This window comes from Geotrypetes seraphini, chromosome 9, assembly GCF_902459505.1.
Source record: "Geotrypetes seraphini chromosome 9, aGeoSer1.1, whole genome shotgun sequence".
Taxonomy (NCBI): Eukaryota; Metazoa; Chordata; class Amphibia; order Gymnophiona; family Dermophiidae; genus Geotrypetes; species Geotrypetes seraphini.
Genome location: NC_047092.1, coordinates 173311873 through 173331625, shown reverse-complemented (window position 1 = coordinate 173331625; position 19753 = coordinate 173311873). Strand labels below are relative to the sequence as shown.

General features: G+C 44.8%; 1 protein-coding gene across 2 annotated transcripts in view; it reads right to left on the bottom strand.

Moving 5' to 3' along the window:
- Positions 1 to 507: 507 nt before the first annotated feature.
- Positions 508 to 19753, bottom strand: part of NLGN1 (neuroligin 1) — a 536958-nt gene continuing 517712 nt past the window's right edge. Inside the window, exons 3-5 of one of the 2 annotated variants that reach the window (XM_033959383.1) lie at positions 16547 to 16759; positions 7543 to 8332; positions 508 to 2440 (exon numbers count right to left, since the gene is read on the bottom strand). In XM_033959383.1, coding sequence (XP_033815274.1) covers positions 1612 to 2440; positions 7543 to 8332; positions 16547 to 16759 — 1832 coding nt within the window. In that variant the 3' untranslated portion in view covers positions 508 to 1611. The remainder of the gene's footprint in view (positions 2441 to 7542; positions 8333 to 16546; positions 16760 to 19753) is intronic. The other variant, XM_033959384.1, reaches the window with a different exon arrangement.

Genomic DNA, 19753 nt, shown 5'->3' with positions numbered 1-19753 from the left:
GCTGCCACGGCTTTGTAAAAGGAGTCCTCAATAAGGACAAATTTTACCCCGTCCCCGCGGGAACTCGTTTTCCCGTCCCCGCTAGTTCTTTTCCTGTCACTGCTCCTGCCCGTCCCTGCAAGCTCCGTCCTCATCTGTGGTTAAAGCAGAGCTCACGGGAATGGGGCAGGGACGCCGACAAAACTCATGGGGACGGGAAAATTGAGTTCCTGCGGGGACGGGGACAAATTTGTCCCCGTGTCATTCTCTAGATAAGAGACCTCAATTAATCTGTTGGTGTGTAAGGTGCCACTAGTCCTTGCGCGTCACATTTCATTCAAGTTTTAAATTTCGTAGCTGTATCCTTCTCTTTTATATCCTCGTATCTACATAATTGTATACCATATTATTGAAGTCCTTGGCAATAAAGCTGAGGGTGAAAAGGAAAACTTTATACCAATGGTTATTAGTAAATATTTTTGACATGCAAAACTTAAAAAAAAAAATACAGGAGCTGTAATCCAAGTGGCAATATCGGGGAACTTTTATGTTACAGATATTGTTGCAAATACATCTTTGGACACACTTTATCTTACCAGTATTAACTCAATGCATTTTAACAAAATCACAGCAAATTATAACTTTTCCAATACAATTTCCAATAATCTTTCAGTTCTATAAATGATGACAAATAAACACTACTTAAAAAAAAAAAAAAAAAACAAAACCAGTTATTTTCTGGGATGTGCATCAGTGAATGTTCACCATTGTATGTTGCTCCTTTTATCGCGGACGCTAAAGTCAATTATTCTGTTTTATAACAATTTTAACCCCTTAAAATCTTCTTTAAACTGTGCCAATTGATAACAGGAAATTTCCATTAAAAAAAAAAAACAACCAAAAAACGCCAATGGGATCAGAAGAATTAATTACGGCTTAAATCAGCAACACAGCCACCAAGCATGTCACTTATCATGCACATCGTGCTAAAAAAAAATCCAGTTTCCTTTATCCGCCCTCCCCCCAACTTACACTGTCAGCACTTATGGGATAATCTTGTATCTTCCAGGCTTTAAATTTGTTTTAGTGGCAGATTTTGGCATTGAGCCCTGCACTAAGGCTTTAACAGCATCGGGGCTTTGTGCATTTATATCCAAATATGTAGACAGAATCAATTTAATAAAATCGTTCCAAATAAAAACTGGTGAAAATTAACTGACGTTCCAATAGTGTGTCCCTTGTGCATATTCAAAGGGTTCTTGGATCTTTCCTGTTCCAGTTTTCACATGCCTAATCCCATCATGTAACATAAATTTCCAAAAATTAATAAGTGAATATGAATGAAAAATTATTATTTAGATCAATTGCTTCAAGCAATTGGGATACCCTTTTTTTTTTTAGTTCTTGTGTGTGTATATATGTATATGTATATGCATACATATACATATAGATATATATATATACAATTCATTTTTTAAAATGCCAGAAGTCCTTGATATGTATATGCACAATATATTTCTCCATGTTTAAATAATAAGAGTCTTCTTGTAGGTTGAAAGCCAAATAATCCACAAGTCAAGTCATTTACTGTATTCCATCAAAAAAATAAAGTCTGTGTTTCATCTTGTCTGGCTATACTCTTGTTGTTGAATGTGAATGGGGATGTGGGTGCGGATGTGGATGAGGCAGAGTGTTATTCTGTCCTCCAGTAAACGTATTGAACGAGTGCATGGGTTGAATCCCTGCTATAGTGTTAGGGATCATTGTAATGGTGTTGGGTGTCATTAAGGGAATATCATCAGGAGACCTTCTCATGGCCAGTGTGTAGTCCGGAGGACAGGCGGTCCTAAGAACCACCTCATGTGGATGGATCGATTCACATTCATGGTCTAGGTCGGTGTGCTTCATCTGGAGTGACATTATCTCTTCTTCTTGTGCGTGGGCCAGATCGTTGGTCGTGTTCCTCTGTGGGCTGCATCGTCTATGAACATCGTGTCTCCGCTTGTCCTTTTTGTAGTACAATGCCGCAAAAGCCAAAATGTTCAGAAACAGTAGCGACGCTCCAACCGCAATAGTCACACTGAGTTCCGTGGAGTAATCCCTTTGATCCAATGAAAACGGGCTTGGTTGTTGTTTGGAATCATCTTGCTTAGCGGTAGGAAAGGCTGAAGTAACGGGAATGGAATTTTTCCTTGTCGGTCTGAAAGTAATATCCGTCGATGGCACTTTAGTAGTAGTCGAGGTATACTGAGAAATGTCATTTAGATTGTGCAGATGAGGTACGAGCTCCAACCACAAATTCACCTTATTGGCTCTGTAATGTTCTTTGACTCGCGGTTTTAATCCAATGTGAAGATACAATTGGTCTTTCTGGGAATACCTTATCCAAGCTACTTCTTCAAAACGATTGGGTTTCGTGTGGATAAATTTTGTGTCCTGTGGGACTGGTTGATTTGGATCACTATTAAAAAATAAAAATAAAAAAATGACATGGTTTTACTGTTACGAAGTATTTGCTTGCAATGTTTTTCTACATAACTTTCACTATTAAAAAATGTCAAGTATCCTATATAATAAAACCCTAGCCGCGCATGCGCACTCTTAATGCGTGCTTCCATTATCTGTAGGTCTGTGGCCGCAGAAGTGCGCATGCGCGAGTCCCCAGCTTTCTTCCCAGCACCTACCTGCACTCGCTGACAGGACTGGCCACCAGCGCTGGACTCCCTGCTCTCCCCAATATTCGGCTCCTCTCACTAGTGGCACCAGCGTCGGAAAAGGCTTCAGATGCTGGTGGGGATCGAGAGGAGCCATGGCAACACCTCGCGGGGTGGGAAGCACCGAAAAAACACTCCTCCCTCTTCTACTGCCCTGATTTGCTCTGCCATGTCTCTGATGATGTCATCAGAGACGTGCCAGAGTAAATCAGGGCAGTAGAAGGCCCCGAAGCAGCGTGTGTATAGTGCTGCACATGCTGCTGGAATCAGCAGGTTTGTCGGGACCGCGGGAAGGGAAGGGGGGTAAGGGAAAAGCTACTGCTGCACAGGGAAGTGGGGGGAGGGGGATCGAAATGCTGCTGTATAGGGAAGTAGGATGGGGGGAAATGCTGCTGCACAGGGACATGGAGGGGGATGGAATGCTGCTGTGGCTGCTGCACAGGGAAGTGGGGGGGAAAGAAAGACAGACAGCTAGCACCCGTTAATGTAATGGGCTAAAATACTAGTTATTAATATAAATTTAAAAAAAAACAAAACCTTAAGTACTGCCACTGTTAAAATCTGATCTAATTATAGCCCATAGAGCTATTTTATTCACTACCATAAAGCTAAGCTTACAGAAATAAAATGTTCCCAATGTAATAAGCATTTGTTCTATAGACAGGTGCAGGGGTATTTTTATAAGAGGATACTTGTTTAAAGAGAGCATGTAGGTGCCATTTTATAAAAAAACATCTAGGCGTTATAAAATATTGCCATAAGTGGCAGAAATCACACCTATCTTGTAGGTGCAGACATACTGTATATATGCTGAGATTATTCAAATATTTATATCCCATTAACCCCCTAAATTCCACCCTCATATAGGACTATGGACAAAGTAGGTAAAGAGGATGGGACTTGATATGCTGATTTTTCTGTGTGGTTACAATCAAAGCAGTTTAGATATTGTAGAAAAGCACTTATTTTATACATGGAGCAATGAAGTGTTAAGTGATTTAACAAGGAGCTACAGTAGGAATTTAACTCACAACTAGAGGTCTGCACGGGAACGGGGATCGCCGGAATCCCACGGGTCCCGCGGGAGTCCCGCAGGAATCCCCCCCCTAATCCACAGGACTCCCACAGGGACCCCCCTCTGGCCCACGGGACTCCCACGGGGATGGAAGGCTTTGGAAGCAGGGTTCATCCATATAATATAATGGACACGTCAGCCTTAGTAAAAGAGGGGGTTTATAAGTTAATTACCTGAACAGAAAACAAAAAAAGGGTTCCACCAAAGAGATTCCACAAGGAAAACAGCAAAAGAAACTGTGGAATTGATGATCCTGTCAGAAGGAATTGCTGCTTTTTATGGGGACGGGCGGGGATGGAGGTAATTCCTTGCGGGGACGGGTGGGGATGGATAGGATCCTGACGGGGACGGGTGGGGATTGAGAGGATCCTGGCGGGGACGGGTGTGGATGGAGAGGATCCTGGCGGGGACGGGTGGGGACGGAGAGGATCCTGACGGGGACGGGTGGGGACGGAGAGGATCCTGACGGGGACGGGTGGGGATGGAGAGAATCCTGACGGGGACGGGTGGGGATTGAGAGGATCCTGGCGGGGACGGGTGTGGATGGAGAGGATCCTGGCGGGGACGGGTGGGGACGGAGAGGATCCTGGCGGGGACGGGTGGGGATGGAGAGGATCCTGTCGGGGACGGGCAGGGATGGGTGGGATTTCTGTCCCCGTGCAACTCTCTACTCACAACCTCAGAATGTTGAGGCTGCAGCTCTAACCACTAGGCCACGCCTCCACTCAATGTCAGTAACATTTACACCACAGAGCTGGTATCAGGGCAGCCATCTAAATACAGCAGGGAAGTGTGTAACTTACTATGGGTCCTTTAGGGGGATTTTCCCAAGCACTGTTGCCATTTTTTACCACAGCTGTAAAAATGGCCCTTTTTTTGTATTTTTTGAGTTAATGGCCATAAATTAAGTCTGTAGTCATTAAACAAATTGACACGTAAGCCCTCACTGCCACCCATTTTGTAAGCAGTATTTATTTATTTAATTTGTTTTCTATCCCATCTTCCCCAAAGTGCTCAGAATGATTCTGTAAACGCCACCTAACGTGGGCGCTAAAGAGCACAAATGCCAACCATGTAGGGCTCTGTATAGAATCACACCTAGTGGGGCTTAAGGGGTCTTAAATGCTGGTAGGCAATGAAACTTTAGGCGCCCTCTTATTTATTTCTTGGCCTAAATGCGTGTGCCTAAGTCAGGTGCCTTACAGAAAGGGTGGTAGATGTGTGGAACAGTCTCCCGGAAGAGGTGCTGGAGACAAAGACTGTGTCCGAATTCAAGGAAGTGTGGGACAGGCAAGTGGGATCTCTTAAGGAGAGGAGGAGCTAGTGGTTGCTGTGGATGAGCAGATTGGATGTACCACAAGAGGGCATCCGCTCAAACTCAGGGGCGGGAAATTTCATGGCGACACCAGGAAATATTTCTTCACCGAGAGAGTGGTTCATCCATAGAACGAACTCCCGGTGCAGGTGATCGAGGCAAACAGCGTGCAAGAATTTAAGAGCAAATGGGATGCCCATGTGGGTTCCCTTAGAGCAGGGGTGCCCAACACGTCGATCGCGATTGACAGGTCGCTCGCTCTGGTGACCCCAGTCGATCGCAGAACGGGTTCCCTTCTTCCCTTTTTTTCCCCTCCTGACTGGCCTGCTCCTGAATTCTGCTGCTGCCTCCGCTGCTCAACATTTTAAAAAAAACAAAAACGGCTTGGAGAATTTATGCTCCGGGGGCTAACGTGTGCTTGTACCGGCTTCCCTTCTCTTCCCTCTGAAACCGGAAGTTATGTCGGGGGGGAGGGGGGAGAGAAGGGAAGCCGGCACGCACATGTTAGAGCCCCGTTCGCGGGCTAAAGCGGGAGACACGTCAGTGAAGCGTGCGATTTGCTCTTCTTGCTGCCAGGTCCTGCCTACTTTCTGTTTCCTCAAAGGCAGGACCCGGCAGCATTTCTCCCAATAGGTCGATCTTGGGCCGATCAGCCTTCCTCTCCCCGACGTCAATTCTGCCGTCGGAGAGGAAATTCTGGCCAGCGGAACTTCCTCTCCGACGGCAAAATTGACGTCGGGGAGAGGAATGCTGGTGGGTCCGAAGCAAGGAGAACTTGGCCGGCGGCGGGCGGCTTTGGGGGCCTGTTATCCGATGTCAGCGGCAGTGGCAGTGGCTTGGGGGAGGGCAGGGAGGGAGAAAGAGGGCAGGAAGGGAGACAGAAGGAAAGAAGAGAAACAGAAAAAAAGAAAGGGGGCATGAAGAGAAAAAGAAAGAGAGGGCAGGGAGAGAAGAAGAAAACGTTGGGGGGGGGGGAATGAGGTCAGGAGGAGAGGAAGCATACAGGCTAAAAGAAGGGAAGAAAGATTGGATGCACAGTCAGAAGAAGAAAGTGCAACCAAAGACTCATGAAATCACCAGACAAGGTAGGAAAAATGATTTTATTTTAAATTTAGTGATCAAAACGTGTCTGAATTTATATCTGCTCTCTATATTTTACAATATGGTTCCCTTTTACTAAACCGCAATAGAGGTTTTTAGCGCAGGGAACCTATGAGCGTCGAGAGCAGCGCTAGGCATTCAGCGCAGCTCCCTGCGCTAAAAACTGCTCTCGTGGTTTAGTAAAAAGGGAGGGGGTGGGTATTTGTCTATTTTTGTATGGTTGTTACTGAGGTGACAGTGCATAGGGTCATCTGCTTTGACCTCTTTGAAAAAACCCCGGAATAGGAATGATAATTAACAATTCTATGCGTACAGTGTGCGTTGTGTTTTTTAAAAATTTTATTGTTGGTAGATCATTTTGACTTGGTCATTTTAAAAGTAGCTCGCAAGCCCAAAAAATGTGGGCACCCCTGCCTTAGAGGGTTAAGCCAAGGGAACCTGTCACCAGGAGTGGGATCACTAGGATAGTAGACTTGGGGGTGGGTCAGTAGAGTGGGCAGACCTGATGGGCTATGGCCCTTATCTGCCGTCATCTTCTATGTTTCTATGTTACTTTCTGGTAGGCACCTTGGAGTAGATGCCTATCTCGAAGTGGTAGGCGCCTACCAAGTTAGGTGCCTTCCATATAATTAATGGCAATTTAATTGCAATTTTAAATTAATGGCACCAATTAAGGCTTTAAAAATAATTAACATTGGCATAAAAAATTGCGGTAGGTAAATGCTCTGACCCTCATAAACTTCCAATGAGCATTGGAGCACTTACCTCTCTGGCCCATGGTAGAAACCTCTACCGCAGCTTTGTAAAAGGGGGTCTAAATTAGGTGCCTAGATCAATTAGATGCACCAATCAGAGCCTAACAGCTCATGCGCTATCCATACGCTAATCAGTTAGTGCATGGTAATCTAAACTAAACTAAATCTTAGGCTTATATACCGCATCTTCTCTATAACAGTAGAGCTTGGCACGGTTTACAAGAAATTAGAAAGGAGAACAGATACAATATGGATTTGGAATAGAATGGACAGGAGCAGAATTTACAACTTTGAACATAGCCAAGTTTTCAGATGTTTTTGAAATGGTTGGAAAGAGTCCAGATCGCGCAGTTGAATAGGAAAATCATTCCAACAGCTCAGTAATTTTGAAAAGTGGAGATTTCCCTAATTTGCCAATGTAGATAACGCCTTTCAGCATAGGAAAGGACAATTTAAATTTTTGAGTAGATCTGGTAATATCAGATCTTACAGAATTCCAAGACAAGGGAATTAAAGGAGGAAGGATGCACCAACTGAATAGTGTAGGAATGCCCACTGACACACCCTCCCTTGAGAAATTAAATTCTGAAGTATAATACTCACCCAGTTTTTGCAAAGTTAGTCCAGTAAGTCATCACCACTGCACTAAGCATGACATCATTTTTAGAAAAATTACATGGAAATAATTCGGTAGGTCCAATCATGGGAATTCCAAAAACATAAGGGACTTCGTCTCCGTGAGCAGCATCAGCCCAAGCGGGTACCTGATCTGTTTGACAATGATGATAAAAAGCATAAAAATAAGTAGGTGAACCAAAGTTTGAGTGGAGGTCTGCAGTTGCCACAGCTGGTGCAACCCACTGATGGTCGGTAAATAAAGCTAGCAGTGTCTTTCTTCTGGTTTCAGGATTATGTCGGTCTGCCCAGTCTGTATACATAAATTTAATAGTTTCTCTCATAATATCTTTTCCTTCTGTATATCCATATAAATTATCGACAAAATTAGAAACTGCAAAGTCAAAATCACTGGCAGATATTCCATCTTCATGGTCAACTATACTTTCCACAAACTTTAGCCCTTCCCCTTGGTTGACTCCCAACATAATATCATAGTTGAGGAACTCTCCTTGTTCCATCAATATTTGAGGATCATCAGGTATGACATCACCATCAATAACTGGGCCAAAGGCTATGTGATATCGTGCTGGTTGGATGTCCTGGTCTACTAGTTCTCTGTAAGGCTTCTTCTGCAGGCATTCCACTAATTCAACAGTATCTGACATGTTACAACCAACTTTTGTCGCCAACATCCTGGCATATTTTGCAGGTTGGAAACTCACTGCCCAGCTGGAAAGAGCTGTTCCACTTTGAGCTATTGCTCTTTGAAAAAGTCCTGTAGGAAAACAACACAACAAATGCTGAAAGTCTTCTCAACGTGAAAAAATACATGTTTTTCTGTGCACATTTATCTAAGATAAGAAGAGATATTAAAATCCATAAAATGCAACTGTTAAACATAATGAAGAAAACAGAGTCTACAATTTTCTATTATTTAATAATTCACAAATCATTATTCCATTTTTTAAAATGTGATTAGGAAATGTAACGTTAAGCAGACAGCCACAGAGATGTTTGCAATTCAGAATAAGTGTAAGATAGGATATGCTGCGTCAAATCAAGGTCCATCAGATTCATCATCTTGTCTCCGACAGTGGCCATTTTGGGTCACAAGTACCTAGCAGAAAACAGATCAAATTTTTCAAAGCTCATTTTAAAGGATAAGTGATGATTCCCTCAAATTTGCATGGCTAATAATTTTTTAAAATTACCTTGGCCTCCAAGAACATCTTTTGGACCCAACTAAACTAATCACCTTGACCATATCCTTTAGCATAAGATTCCACAGATTTCTTAAAAATAATAATTACCAGAGGTACATCTAGCCCAGAGGTGGCCAATCTGTGGCCTAACAGTGAATTTTATGAAGACCACAAGCAGATCTCCCCTCTCCCTTCCAGTCCCATGGGACTGAATGAAAGTACCTGGCCCAGCTCAGTACTGGCAATTTAGCCTCAGTGCTCGGGAGCCTTGGCACCACGGGGCAAATTCTATAAGAAGCACCGTTCACGGTGATTCAAGTAAAATTGGCTGCTGTTTAGTGAATCGTGCTGAGTGGCATCTATTTTGGAGGGGCCCAATAAATAGGCCAGCTCTAGGCACAACTAAAATTTAGGCGGCCATGCGAGCGCTTAAGCACGATTAAGAGCAGCGATTCTGTAACAAGGCGCCTAAAACGTAGCCACGCCCATGCCTAACAAGCATAGTGTCTATTTTTTTCTGAAGGGGGGGGGGGCTTTGCTCTGCTGACCTGTGGTTTTGTAGCCCAGTGGTCCCAGGTGGTGAAATAGCCCCAGCTTTTACCGTGATATTTGGGCCCAACATAACCTTCACTGTATCATCACAGGTCTTATTAGGATATTTACATATGAGGTGTAAAACATGCATTTGAATGATTTGCACCTGCATTACTGCTTATCATAGTAACACAGTAAATGACGGCAGATAAAGACCTGAACGGTCCATAAGTTATATCCATTAAAAAATACATGATTAAATTAACATGTCTCTTAGTTGATATTTCTGGGCCGTAGACTGTAAAGTCTAGTATTGTCCTAAGTTCCAAATGCTGAAGTTGCCGTCTAAGCTCACTCCAGCCTATCCAACCATCCCGTTGTTTGCAGGATATCTACCATAAAGTCTGGCCAGTAACATCCTCATGTTCCGAATTAGTGGAGTTCCCACTGATGCCCACCCCTAGCCCATCCTACACCGAATCACCATATATGGGACACAGACCGTGCAGGTCTGTCCAATACCGACCTTAGTTCTTTAATTTACATTTTTCGTGTTCTAATTAGAGATCCTCTATTTTTATCCCATGCTTTTTTGAATTCCATCACCGTTTTCCTCTCCACCACTTCCCTCAGGAGAGCATTCCAGGCATCTACCACCCTTTCCGTGAAGAAGAATTTCCTAATATTGCTTCCAAGTCTTCATCCCGGTAACCTCAAATTATGCCCTCTAGTTTTACCATTTTTTCTTCTCTGGAAAAGATTTGGTTCTACATTAATGCCTTTCACGTATTTAAACATCTATATCATATCTCCCCTGTCCCTCCTCTCCTCCAGAACAGTGGTCCCCAACCCTGTCCCAAAGGACCACTAGCCAGTCGGGTTTTCGGGATAGCTCTAATGAATACGCATGGGGCAGATCTGCATTCCTATCATCTTCATTACATACAAATCTCTTTCATGCTTATTCATTAGGGCTATTCTGAAAACCCGACTGGCTGGTGATCCTCCAGGACCGGGTTGGGGAACACGGCTCCAGAGTATACATATTTAGGCCTCTCTTTTTGTTCAAACTTCTTACCATTTTCAGCACCTTCCTCTTGTCCACTTTAAGTCTTTTTATATCCTTCACCAGAAACAGCCTCCAAAGTGAACACAATACTCCAAGTGTGGACTCACCAATGACCTATACAGGGCCATCAACACCTCCCTTCTTCTGCTGGTTATTCCTGGCATCCTTCTGGCTACAGCTACCACCTTATCACATTGTTTAGATCCTCAGACAAAATCACCCCAAGGTCCCTCTCTCCATCTGTGCCTATCAGCCTCTCATAAGCTTAACTTGCAGCAACTTAAATATCACTTTGGTATTTTTTGTCAGGCTGTGTTAAGGTTGTTTAAGTCAACTTAAAGCCCTAATACTGCTTAATAACTTCCCTACTAAGGCACAGGCTGAAAAGTTCAGTGCCTTGTCCACAATTCCACCATAGTTTTCTTGGTTGGTTACACCTAAATCAAACTCCATAATTTTAGGCCTGCAGTTGGGATTATTTTTCCCCCATATTCATCATTATGCACTTATCCTCATTAGATTTCATCTGCCCTAGCCTCACAAGCTCATTGTACAATTCCATGCAATCCTTTGCTGTTTTAGTCACTCTCAACATGTTTGTGCCATCTGTAAATCTGATCACCTCACTCGCTGTTCCTTTCACCAGGAAAATAATGAATAATATGTCAGACAGCATAGATCCCAGTACAGACCCCTTGAGGCACTCCACTACTGACTCTTTTCCATGTGGATAACTGACCACTTAGACCTACTCAATGTTAAGGGGCCCTTTTTTCTAAGCATCAGCAAGAATTGGCCTCAATGTGCCTTTACGTGGGTCTTTCCTGTACGCTAAGGGCAATTTTAGTGCAGCCGTAAAATGGCCAATTTTGAATTTTTATTTATTATTAATGGCCATGTGCTAATGTTGCCATTAGTTTGGTGGCCATTTGTAGAAAATAACCTGGGAGGCAGTAAGGGCTCCCATAGAATCCCTGCACAAACCCGTTTGCTTGCGGTAATATAGATGCACCAATGCTCCACCCATGACATGCCTCCTCAAAAAATATTGAAATATTTTTTTTAGCCTGCAGTTAATGCGCACATGTTGGAATTACTGCAGGATGCCTGAGAACATCTCATTCCTGAAGAAGGGTCTGTAGTCAAAACCCAGCCTATGTTGGATCCACTGCCTGCGAAGTTTTGGCTTATGTTCCACATTAAAATTCAATAAATAAGTAATCTAAGGAAATACTTTTTTACAGAAAGGGTGGTAGATGTATGGAACAGTCTCCTGGAAGAGGTGCTGAAGACAAAGACTGTGTCTGAATTCAAGGAAGTGTGGGACAGGCAGGTGGGATCTCTTAAGGCGAGGAGGAGCTAGTGGTTGCTGTGGATGGGCAGACTGGATGGGCCATTTGACCTTTATATGCCATGTTCTATAACCATAAGGTTCTATGACCTCACAATGCAGGAGGGGCATAATAAAAAAACATCTAAGTCCCCTTTTGGTCTACGGCCCTAGGCGCCAAAAGTAGGCAGCAGGAAAATGTCCATTCTCAAAAAAAACGTCCAAAATGTGTTGTTTTTTTTCCCCGAGAATGGCCTACCTGTACGTTCAGGAATTTAAATCGCCCAGACCACCACTATGTCTACGTTTAGGCCCTATTCTCAAAAAATATTTTTCCCAAGTCCCAAACACCCAAAACAAGCTCTTTTAGGAATGGGAGAGACCAGTCCTTCGCCTAAAAGCATGATTCTCTAACCGGCATCTGTCATAAGCGCTGGTTAGAGAATCGTGGAACTGTCGCCCCCCCCACACCCCCACCCTGCAACAAATCACGACAGAAGGGATGCCCAGTCCCTCCTGCCCATTACTCACCATGACCCCCCGCAATGATCATGGCAGGAGAGATGCCCAATCTCTCCTGCCGACACTCCTGCACCACCCCCACCTCGCAATCTTCACTGGCAACAGGGTTGCCCAATCCCTCCTGCCGTGATCCCCCGAACCTTCTCACAAGCATTGGCGGCAGGAGGGATGCCCAGTCCCTCCTGCCTGGTGCACCACCACCCTCCCCGGAACAGGGCAGGGCCATATGTCTGGGATTTTACAGCTCTAAATATGGTAACCCTACACAGTGGCAATGCTAGTGTGCTAGCAGATTAGCTCATCTGTGTCCATTCTCTACCCTTGACACATTCTCTCCACCCCCCCCCAAAAAAAAAAATACCAACAAATATATATCACATGCTTAGGTCCGGATTCTCTATAAAGTGTTGATATCGGTGGCCGCCTAAAAAGAATCCACCGATTATGTGTCAATCAAGCGACGGCGCCATATGCAAAATCGCACCTCTGGGAAAGATAAGCGCTGGCCTACATTTCTGGCGCCTATCTTTGACGTGAATTGTGCTTAAGCAGGTGCTTTAGACCACCTAACGCAACTTCCAGCGTTAGCCACGCCCACAGTGGTGATAGACGGCTAAAGCACCTATGGAAGCGCTATTCTGGTGCTGATTTTATAGGTGCCAGTAGGGCATCTACCAGCGCCCTTGTTTAGGCGCAGTCTGTAGAATTTCCCCCTTAGTGTATGCAGATGGCAAAATTAAAACATAACGCTTTAGTGCGTCCTGTATTAGGACATTTTAGCTGCATTAGAAACACATTAGCACCTAACTCAGCTTAGTAAGAGGGCTCCAGAATTTGGAAATAGATGTTATATGCAGGGGTGTAGTAAAGGGGGAGGTTGAGCACCAGCATCCTTCCTCCTCTGAGCCCCCTGCCTCTTCCCATTCCTCCCTTCCATGCGCCACCCTCTTCCCTTCCCGCATACCTGTAGTTGAAATTGTTGTTCGTGGTGGTCAACGTGCTCTTTGCAACCCCGTCGCCTCTCCTGCTGTCACCTCTGGGTGCCATGCATAGGAGGTGATGTCAGGATGTGCCGTGAGGAGCACGCTGTTGACCGCTGCGAGCAACAACTTCAACTACAGGTGCGGGGGAAGGGAAAGGGGGGGTTTGCGGCAGATGGAATTGGGAAAGGAGCAGGGGGTTAGGGTTAGGGTTTCAGAGACAAGAGCGGGGAATGGACCCCACCGCCCTGGGCTTGCGGCAGGTGGAATCGGGGCTTGCGGCAGATGGAATTGGGAAAGGAGCGGGGGGGGTTCAGAGACAAGAGCGGGGAATGGACCCCACCGCCCTGGGCTTGCGGCAGGTGGAATCGGGAAAGGAGCAGGGGGGGTTCAGAGACGAGAGCGAGGAATGGATCCACCACCCTGGGCTTGCGGCAGGTGGAATTGGAGCTTGCGGCAGGTGGAATCGGGAAAGGAGCAAGGGGGGTTCAGAGACGAGAGTGGGGAATGGACCCCACCACCCTGGGCTTGCGGCAGGTGGAATCGGGAAAGGAGCAGGGGGGGTTCAGAGACGAGAGCGGGGAATGGACCCCACCGCCCTGGTCTTGCGGCAGGTGGTATCGGGGCTTGCGGCAGGTGGAATCGGGAAAGGAGCAGGGGGGTTCAGAGACGAGAGCGGGGAATGGACCCCACCTCCCTGGGCTTGTGGCAGGTGGAATCGGGGCTTGCAGCAGGTGGAATCGGGAAAGGAGCAATGTGGGTTCAGAGACGAGAACGGGAAATGGACCCCACTGTCCTGGGCTTGCGGCAGGTGGAATCGGGAAGGAAGCAGGGGGGGTTTCAGAGACGAGAGCGGGGAATGGACCCCACCGCTCTGGGCTTGCGGCAGGTGGAATCGGAGCTTGTGGCAGGTGGAATCGGGAAAGGAGCAGGGTAGTTCAGAGATGAGAGCGAGGAATGGACCCCACCGCCCTGGGCGCCTCTCACCCTCGCTATGCCACTGGCTGGATGCCTTCAGAGGCTTACGGCTTCATATTTTTCACAGCCCAGCTCCTTGTTTAGAATCTCATGTCGGATGGACCTTAGGCCCTCTTTTACAACGATGCGTTAAGTGTTTTAGCACGCGTTCAGCACATGCTAAATCAGCATGTGCGCTAACGCGTCCTTGGGACAACATGCATGCGTTACAAAGCATAGCGCACCTTTGTAAAAGACGGGGTAAATATTTAATGGATTATCATGCAGAAAGAGCTAAATAACTTCAGTCATATGTGTAAACAATACATTACGCACTTCTCCCTCCGTATTCGCGGTTTCAGCAATTGCAGTTCCGATTATTCATTATTTTTAGCCTTCTGGCTCCTCCCCTCCCCCCCCCCCCAATTACATCAGCTTGCATAGAGAAATTGCTGATTCTAAGCGTTTACAGTGAAAATAGCCGATTCCCGGCACTTTCTTCACCGTGTTTTGCCTCTCCTTCAGGAACAGGCCAGGTCTCCCACCATGTTATTTGCGGTTTTTCTGTATTCACGGGTCTGTTAATCCCCTATCATCGCGAATACGGAGGGAGAAGTGTAACTTCCTATTCCAAAGGACTACAAATAAGGCAAGAAAGGGTTAAACGTGCAAGCCTTCTCTTCTGCAGGGAAGTTTTACATAATGCTTCTACGATGTTATACTTAACATGGTTTAGAGAAACCTGTATTTTTATTTTTCCCCAGTTTACATTAACAAGGATTTCCCTTGAACTGTTTGATAATTTCTAAAACAGTGTCCCGCAAACTTTTCCAAGCCGTGGCACAGTAAACTCGGGACCGCAGCGGGAGGGTCTCTGCGCACGTGGAGACGTTGACGCGATGACATCAGGTGCACGTGTGACATCATGACATCGACATCCGTACAGAAGCCCTCTGGACGGGTTCCAGAGCTTTTTAACCCTACAATTACTATGCCGGTGGGGAGGTGCGGAGAGCAGGGGAGGTGCCGGCACCAGCTGACTCGCCTGCAAGTCATGCTTCTTGCGGCACACCCGGAATTTTGCCGCGGCATAGCAAATAGTTTGCGATACACTGTTCTAAAGAGAGCATGCAGAATAATGACAGAGTGGGCTAACATCGAACAATGATAGCCTCTAGTGCCATGTGACTGGAGACGGTCCAGAACTGTTGTGCCAAAGGAAGAAGAAACGTGGTTCACTCCAAGGACCTCTGTCTTGTTCAGGCTTTTGAATAAAGGGGTCAGTAATAGGCTAAGAAAACATACAGGAAACAAAAACTTCACTTGTGACCTTGATGCTTTGACAATTTTGGATCATGCATGCAAAAAAAACATTCAAACATTCTTTGTTTGTGGGAGGGGGGGGGGGGTCCTGACACCGACTAAGATTCATGCAATTTCAGACAAAAGATTTCTGATCTGGGCATTTTTTTTTCCTGTGGCAAATTACAGCTTTGAGAATCTCAGTCATTAGAGGCAGAACAAACAATAGCCCCTTTTCTCACTCTGCTTTTCACGAGAAACAAAACATGGCACCGGTGACTAATTAAAAGTATTTAGCCTTTCATTCTACGACTACCATCGGTTGATTTTCCAATGAGACATCCACAAAGAAAGGAGAGAAAGCACACACACAGAGTTAAAACATAAAACGATGAAGAGAAAGAGATTCTAAGGGTACAGAAAACCAGCGGGGCCAATATAAATATAAACAAGTTCAAAATTTGGATAGCTTGCGAAAAAGAAAGAAAGACGTCCAATAGCGGGTCCTTGTGGTTGCAAAACTTAGCATATGCGACTTGAGCATTTTCTGCATGTGCTGATTTTCATTTCCAGAGCCGTTACACAAAAAGGGCTCTGCAAAATTGCTGCGGAGCTCAGAACTCATGCAAATCAGTAGATTAGCAATTTTACAAGAGGAAATTCTATATGTGCAAATCACGCTAACGCTCCTTTTCATGCAAAGCTTAATTATACCTCGGAGAGATATAGTTGAGGTATTTTTTTTGTTGTTGTTGCTGTTGTTTTTTTATTTGAGGGAAAAGCTAGCAAGTTCTCACAATTGTTTTCACAGTAAAATTGCTGTGCAGCTCATTTATATGAATATTTAAATGAGTCGGCTCATTTGCTGCGAGGAAATTCACAGCCTAGTACGGGGCTGGGAGGGGGGGGCATGTTTGCTACCCAAAATTTAAACGTGCGGAGAAAATCACAGAGGAGAGCCTGAAAAACATGGTGATTTCTTGGCTCATCTCAATACTCAAATCTAACAGAGAAGTACAGCAAGCATCACATTCTGCTAATGATGGTGGCATGCAGACACCAAAATTGTCAAAATTTGCAACCTGCGTAATACCTTTGGTTGAATTGCTCCAACGGTTACCTTCAGAGTAATGGGATAAAGTCAACAGATTGACGCAAGAAGCACCAGCACCAGATCCAAAAACAGTTATTCTTAACGGGTCGCCGCCAAAGAACCCGATATTCTCACTAGTCCATCGCAGTGCTTGAATCAAATCAAGGAGCCCATAGTTGCCCTTTGCAGCTTGGTCGCCAGTGCTCAAGAAGCCTAAAACAGAAGAAATAACATTCAAAGTGCATTCATATATATTGTTACTAATAAGTTACGGTTCATAGACAACGGCGCGAAAGACAAAGGCGTGCCCAGACAATTGAGCGCAGCGCGGAGGTGTGCGCCGCTCAAAATTCCTGTTTTTAGGGGCTCCGACGGGGGGTTTTGTTGGGGAACCTCCCCACTTTACTTAATAGATATAGCGCCGGCGTTATGGGGGGTTTGGGGGGGTTGTAACCCTCCACATTTTACTGTAAACTTAACTTTTTCCCTAAAAACAGGGAAAAAGTGAAGTTTTCAGTAAAATGTGGGGGGTTACAACCCCCCACACCCCCCACAATGCCCCCACAATGCGGCACGATGTCTATTAAGTAAAGTGGGGGGGTTCCCCCCCACGCCCCCTGTCAGAGCCCTAAAAACAGTAATTTTGAGCGGCGCGCACCTCCGCGCTGTGCTCAATTGTCTGGGCGCGCCTTTGTCCCGGCGCGCTTTTGACCTTACACCATAAGTTACATTTGTGTTACCTATCACTTTGTAATATAATATAAAACATATCAGGGCCCTTTTACTCAAGTGCACTAAAATCTGGACTTAATAATAAAAATAATTTTAATTTTTATATACCGCCTAGCCAGGAATGGTTCTAGGCGGTTCACAACAAATAAAAACTGATCATACAGCGAAGAATACAATTTAAAATAGAAATACATTAGATAATAAAACATAAGAAATGCATACAATTTTAAAAAGACGACAGAATACAGTTAGGATACAAATTTATCACATAATTGGGTCTTCCATTTGCAATTTGTATCCCAGAAAGTACTTTTTCTGTTCCCCTTACATCTCATACACTCATTGTATGTATCTTGTTGTAAACATCTCTTACTTCTTGTTGTAAACATCTCTTACTCTCATTGTATGTAACTTGTTGTAAACTGCTTTGAACTTATGGTATAGCGGTGTATAAGAAATAAAATTATTATTATTATTCAATAATTTTCTAAAATCAAAATAGGAAGAAGCTCCTAGCATAATTTTTCCAAACCAACCATTCAATTTAGCAGCCTGAAAAGAGAGAGTTCTCTCAAGAAATCTTTTATAACACTAGGGCAAGTGACGGGACGCCATTGTCGGTGTACCTTGAAAGTTAGATACCATTTACAGAATCATGCCTAGTGGCGCCTGATTCATTCCATGCCCAAATTATGGCCCTAACCACGCCTACTTTTCAGGCGTCTCGGCGTATTTGCCTGATCTGTGTGCTAATGGGAATAATATTGCAGGACATGCAAATAAAAAAAGGTCTAAGTGCTATAAGAAATCTGGGCTTAGCATGTAGGAAGGTCTCATTTTAGAACACATTACACATCTCCCTCATTATTCGTGGGGGATTGGGGCAGAGCCGTACCACGAATAGGGAAATATCGCAAATAACCGGCTCTGACCCACCCTCGCCTCCCTCCCGCCTTCCCCCGTCATCCCGGCCTTACCTGGTGGTCTAGCGGGCTTTCGGGGCACGAGCGATCTTCCTACGCTCCTGCCCCATATAGATCGCCAATAGGAAATGGCTGCCGTGAGCTCCCGCCGTAGTCTCAAGAGACTACGGGAACTCCCCAGAGCCATTTCCTATTGACGATCTACTCGGGGCAGGAGCGTAGGAAGATCGCTCGTGCCCCGAAAGCCCGCTAGATCACCAGGTAAGGCCGGGATGCAGGGGAGGAAGCCTAAAATATGGGTTTGTTTTTTTCCCCCTCCCCCCCAAAATCGCGATTATGTGAAATTGTGAGTGCGGAAATCACGAATGGGGAGGGGGAAGTGTAACATATTATCAGAAACTTCATTGGTTGTCGATTGAGGCCAGAGTTTTGTTTAAGTTTGCTTGTATTTGTTATAAATCAGTCTTTGGCTTGTCACCTGGATACCTTGTTTCCCATTTGTCTTTGAACCATTCAAACAAGTTCACACATAGAGTTTGTTTGTTTACATTTCCTTCTGTTAAATTATGTTGTTAGGGTCAGGTTTAGATATGGATTAAATTCTCATTATCTGCTATCTGACCTCTTGAGCACAGTGACTTGGGTATTGCCAAAACAAAGAACAAAAGAACAGGACTTAGGTGTGCCTGAGTCGTAGTGAAGGAAGCTGGTTACTGCAGGATCGGCTTGTATAACTATGAACTCAACATATATAAGAACCGGAACTTTTCCCCCCAAATTAGAATCCATCTCGTTGCAACCACGGGGCAGTCCCGTGCCCTACCCACCTATCAATCGACAGGGATTCCCGATTGTGAAGGATGGTGATGCCTGGGATCACGGTGAAGTTATTCTATTATTCTTTTCATATATATATATAAGTATAATAAAGGGTTATGTCTATGCTTTTATATTAGAAACATAGAAGTAGACGGCAGATAAGGGCCACGGCCCATCAAGTCTGCCCACTCTAATGACCCTCCCTATCTATCTTTGCGGATAGATCCCACATGCCTATCCCATCTGGCCTTAAAATCTGACATGCTGCTGGCCTCAATAACCTGAAGTGGAAGACTATTCCAGCGATCAACCATCCTTTCAGTGAAGAAGAACTTCCTAGTGTCACCGTGCAGTTTCCCGCCCCTGATTTTCCACGGATGTCTGTGCTTTTCTGAGTGTCACTGATCATTCCATCTGACAGAAATAAGTGGCGGAACACTGCCTATAAAAATCCCTGAAAATACTAAACACGTTCAGTGATATTTTACTTAGGCCCTTTTTTTTAAGCTACAGAAGAGGTTTCTACTGTGGCTCAGGCCACTAAATTTATTTATCTTTTTTTAAAGTATTTATGTACTGCCAATCAAAGGAATCCTTTTACTAAGGTGCATTAACCAATTTTCTATGGGCGCCTTAGCGCACGCTAAATCGGACCCCAAAGTTATCTAAGCAGTTTACAGTCAGGTACTCAAACATTTTCCCTGTCTGTCCCGATGGGCTCACAATCTATCTA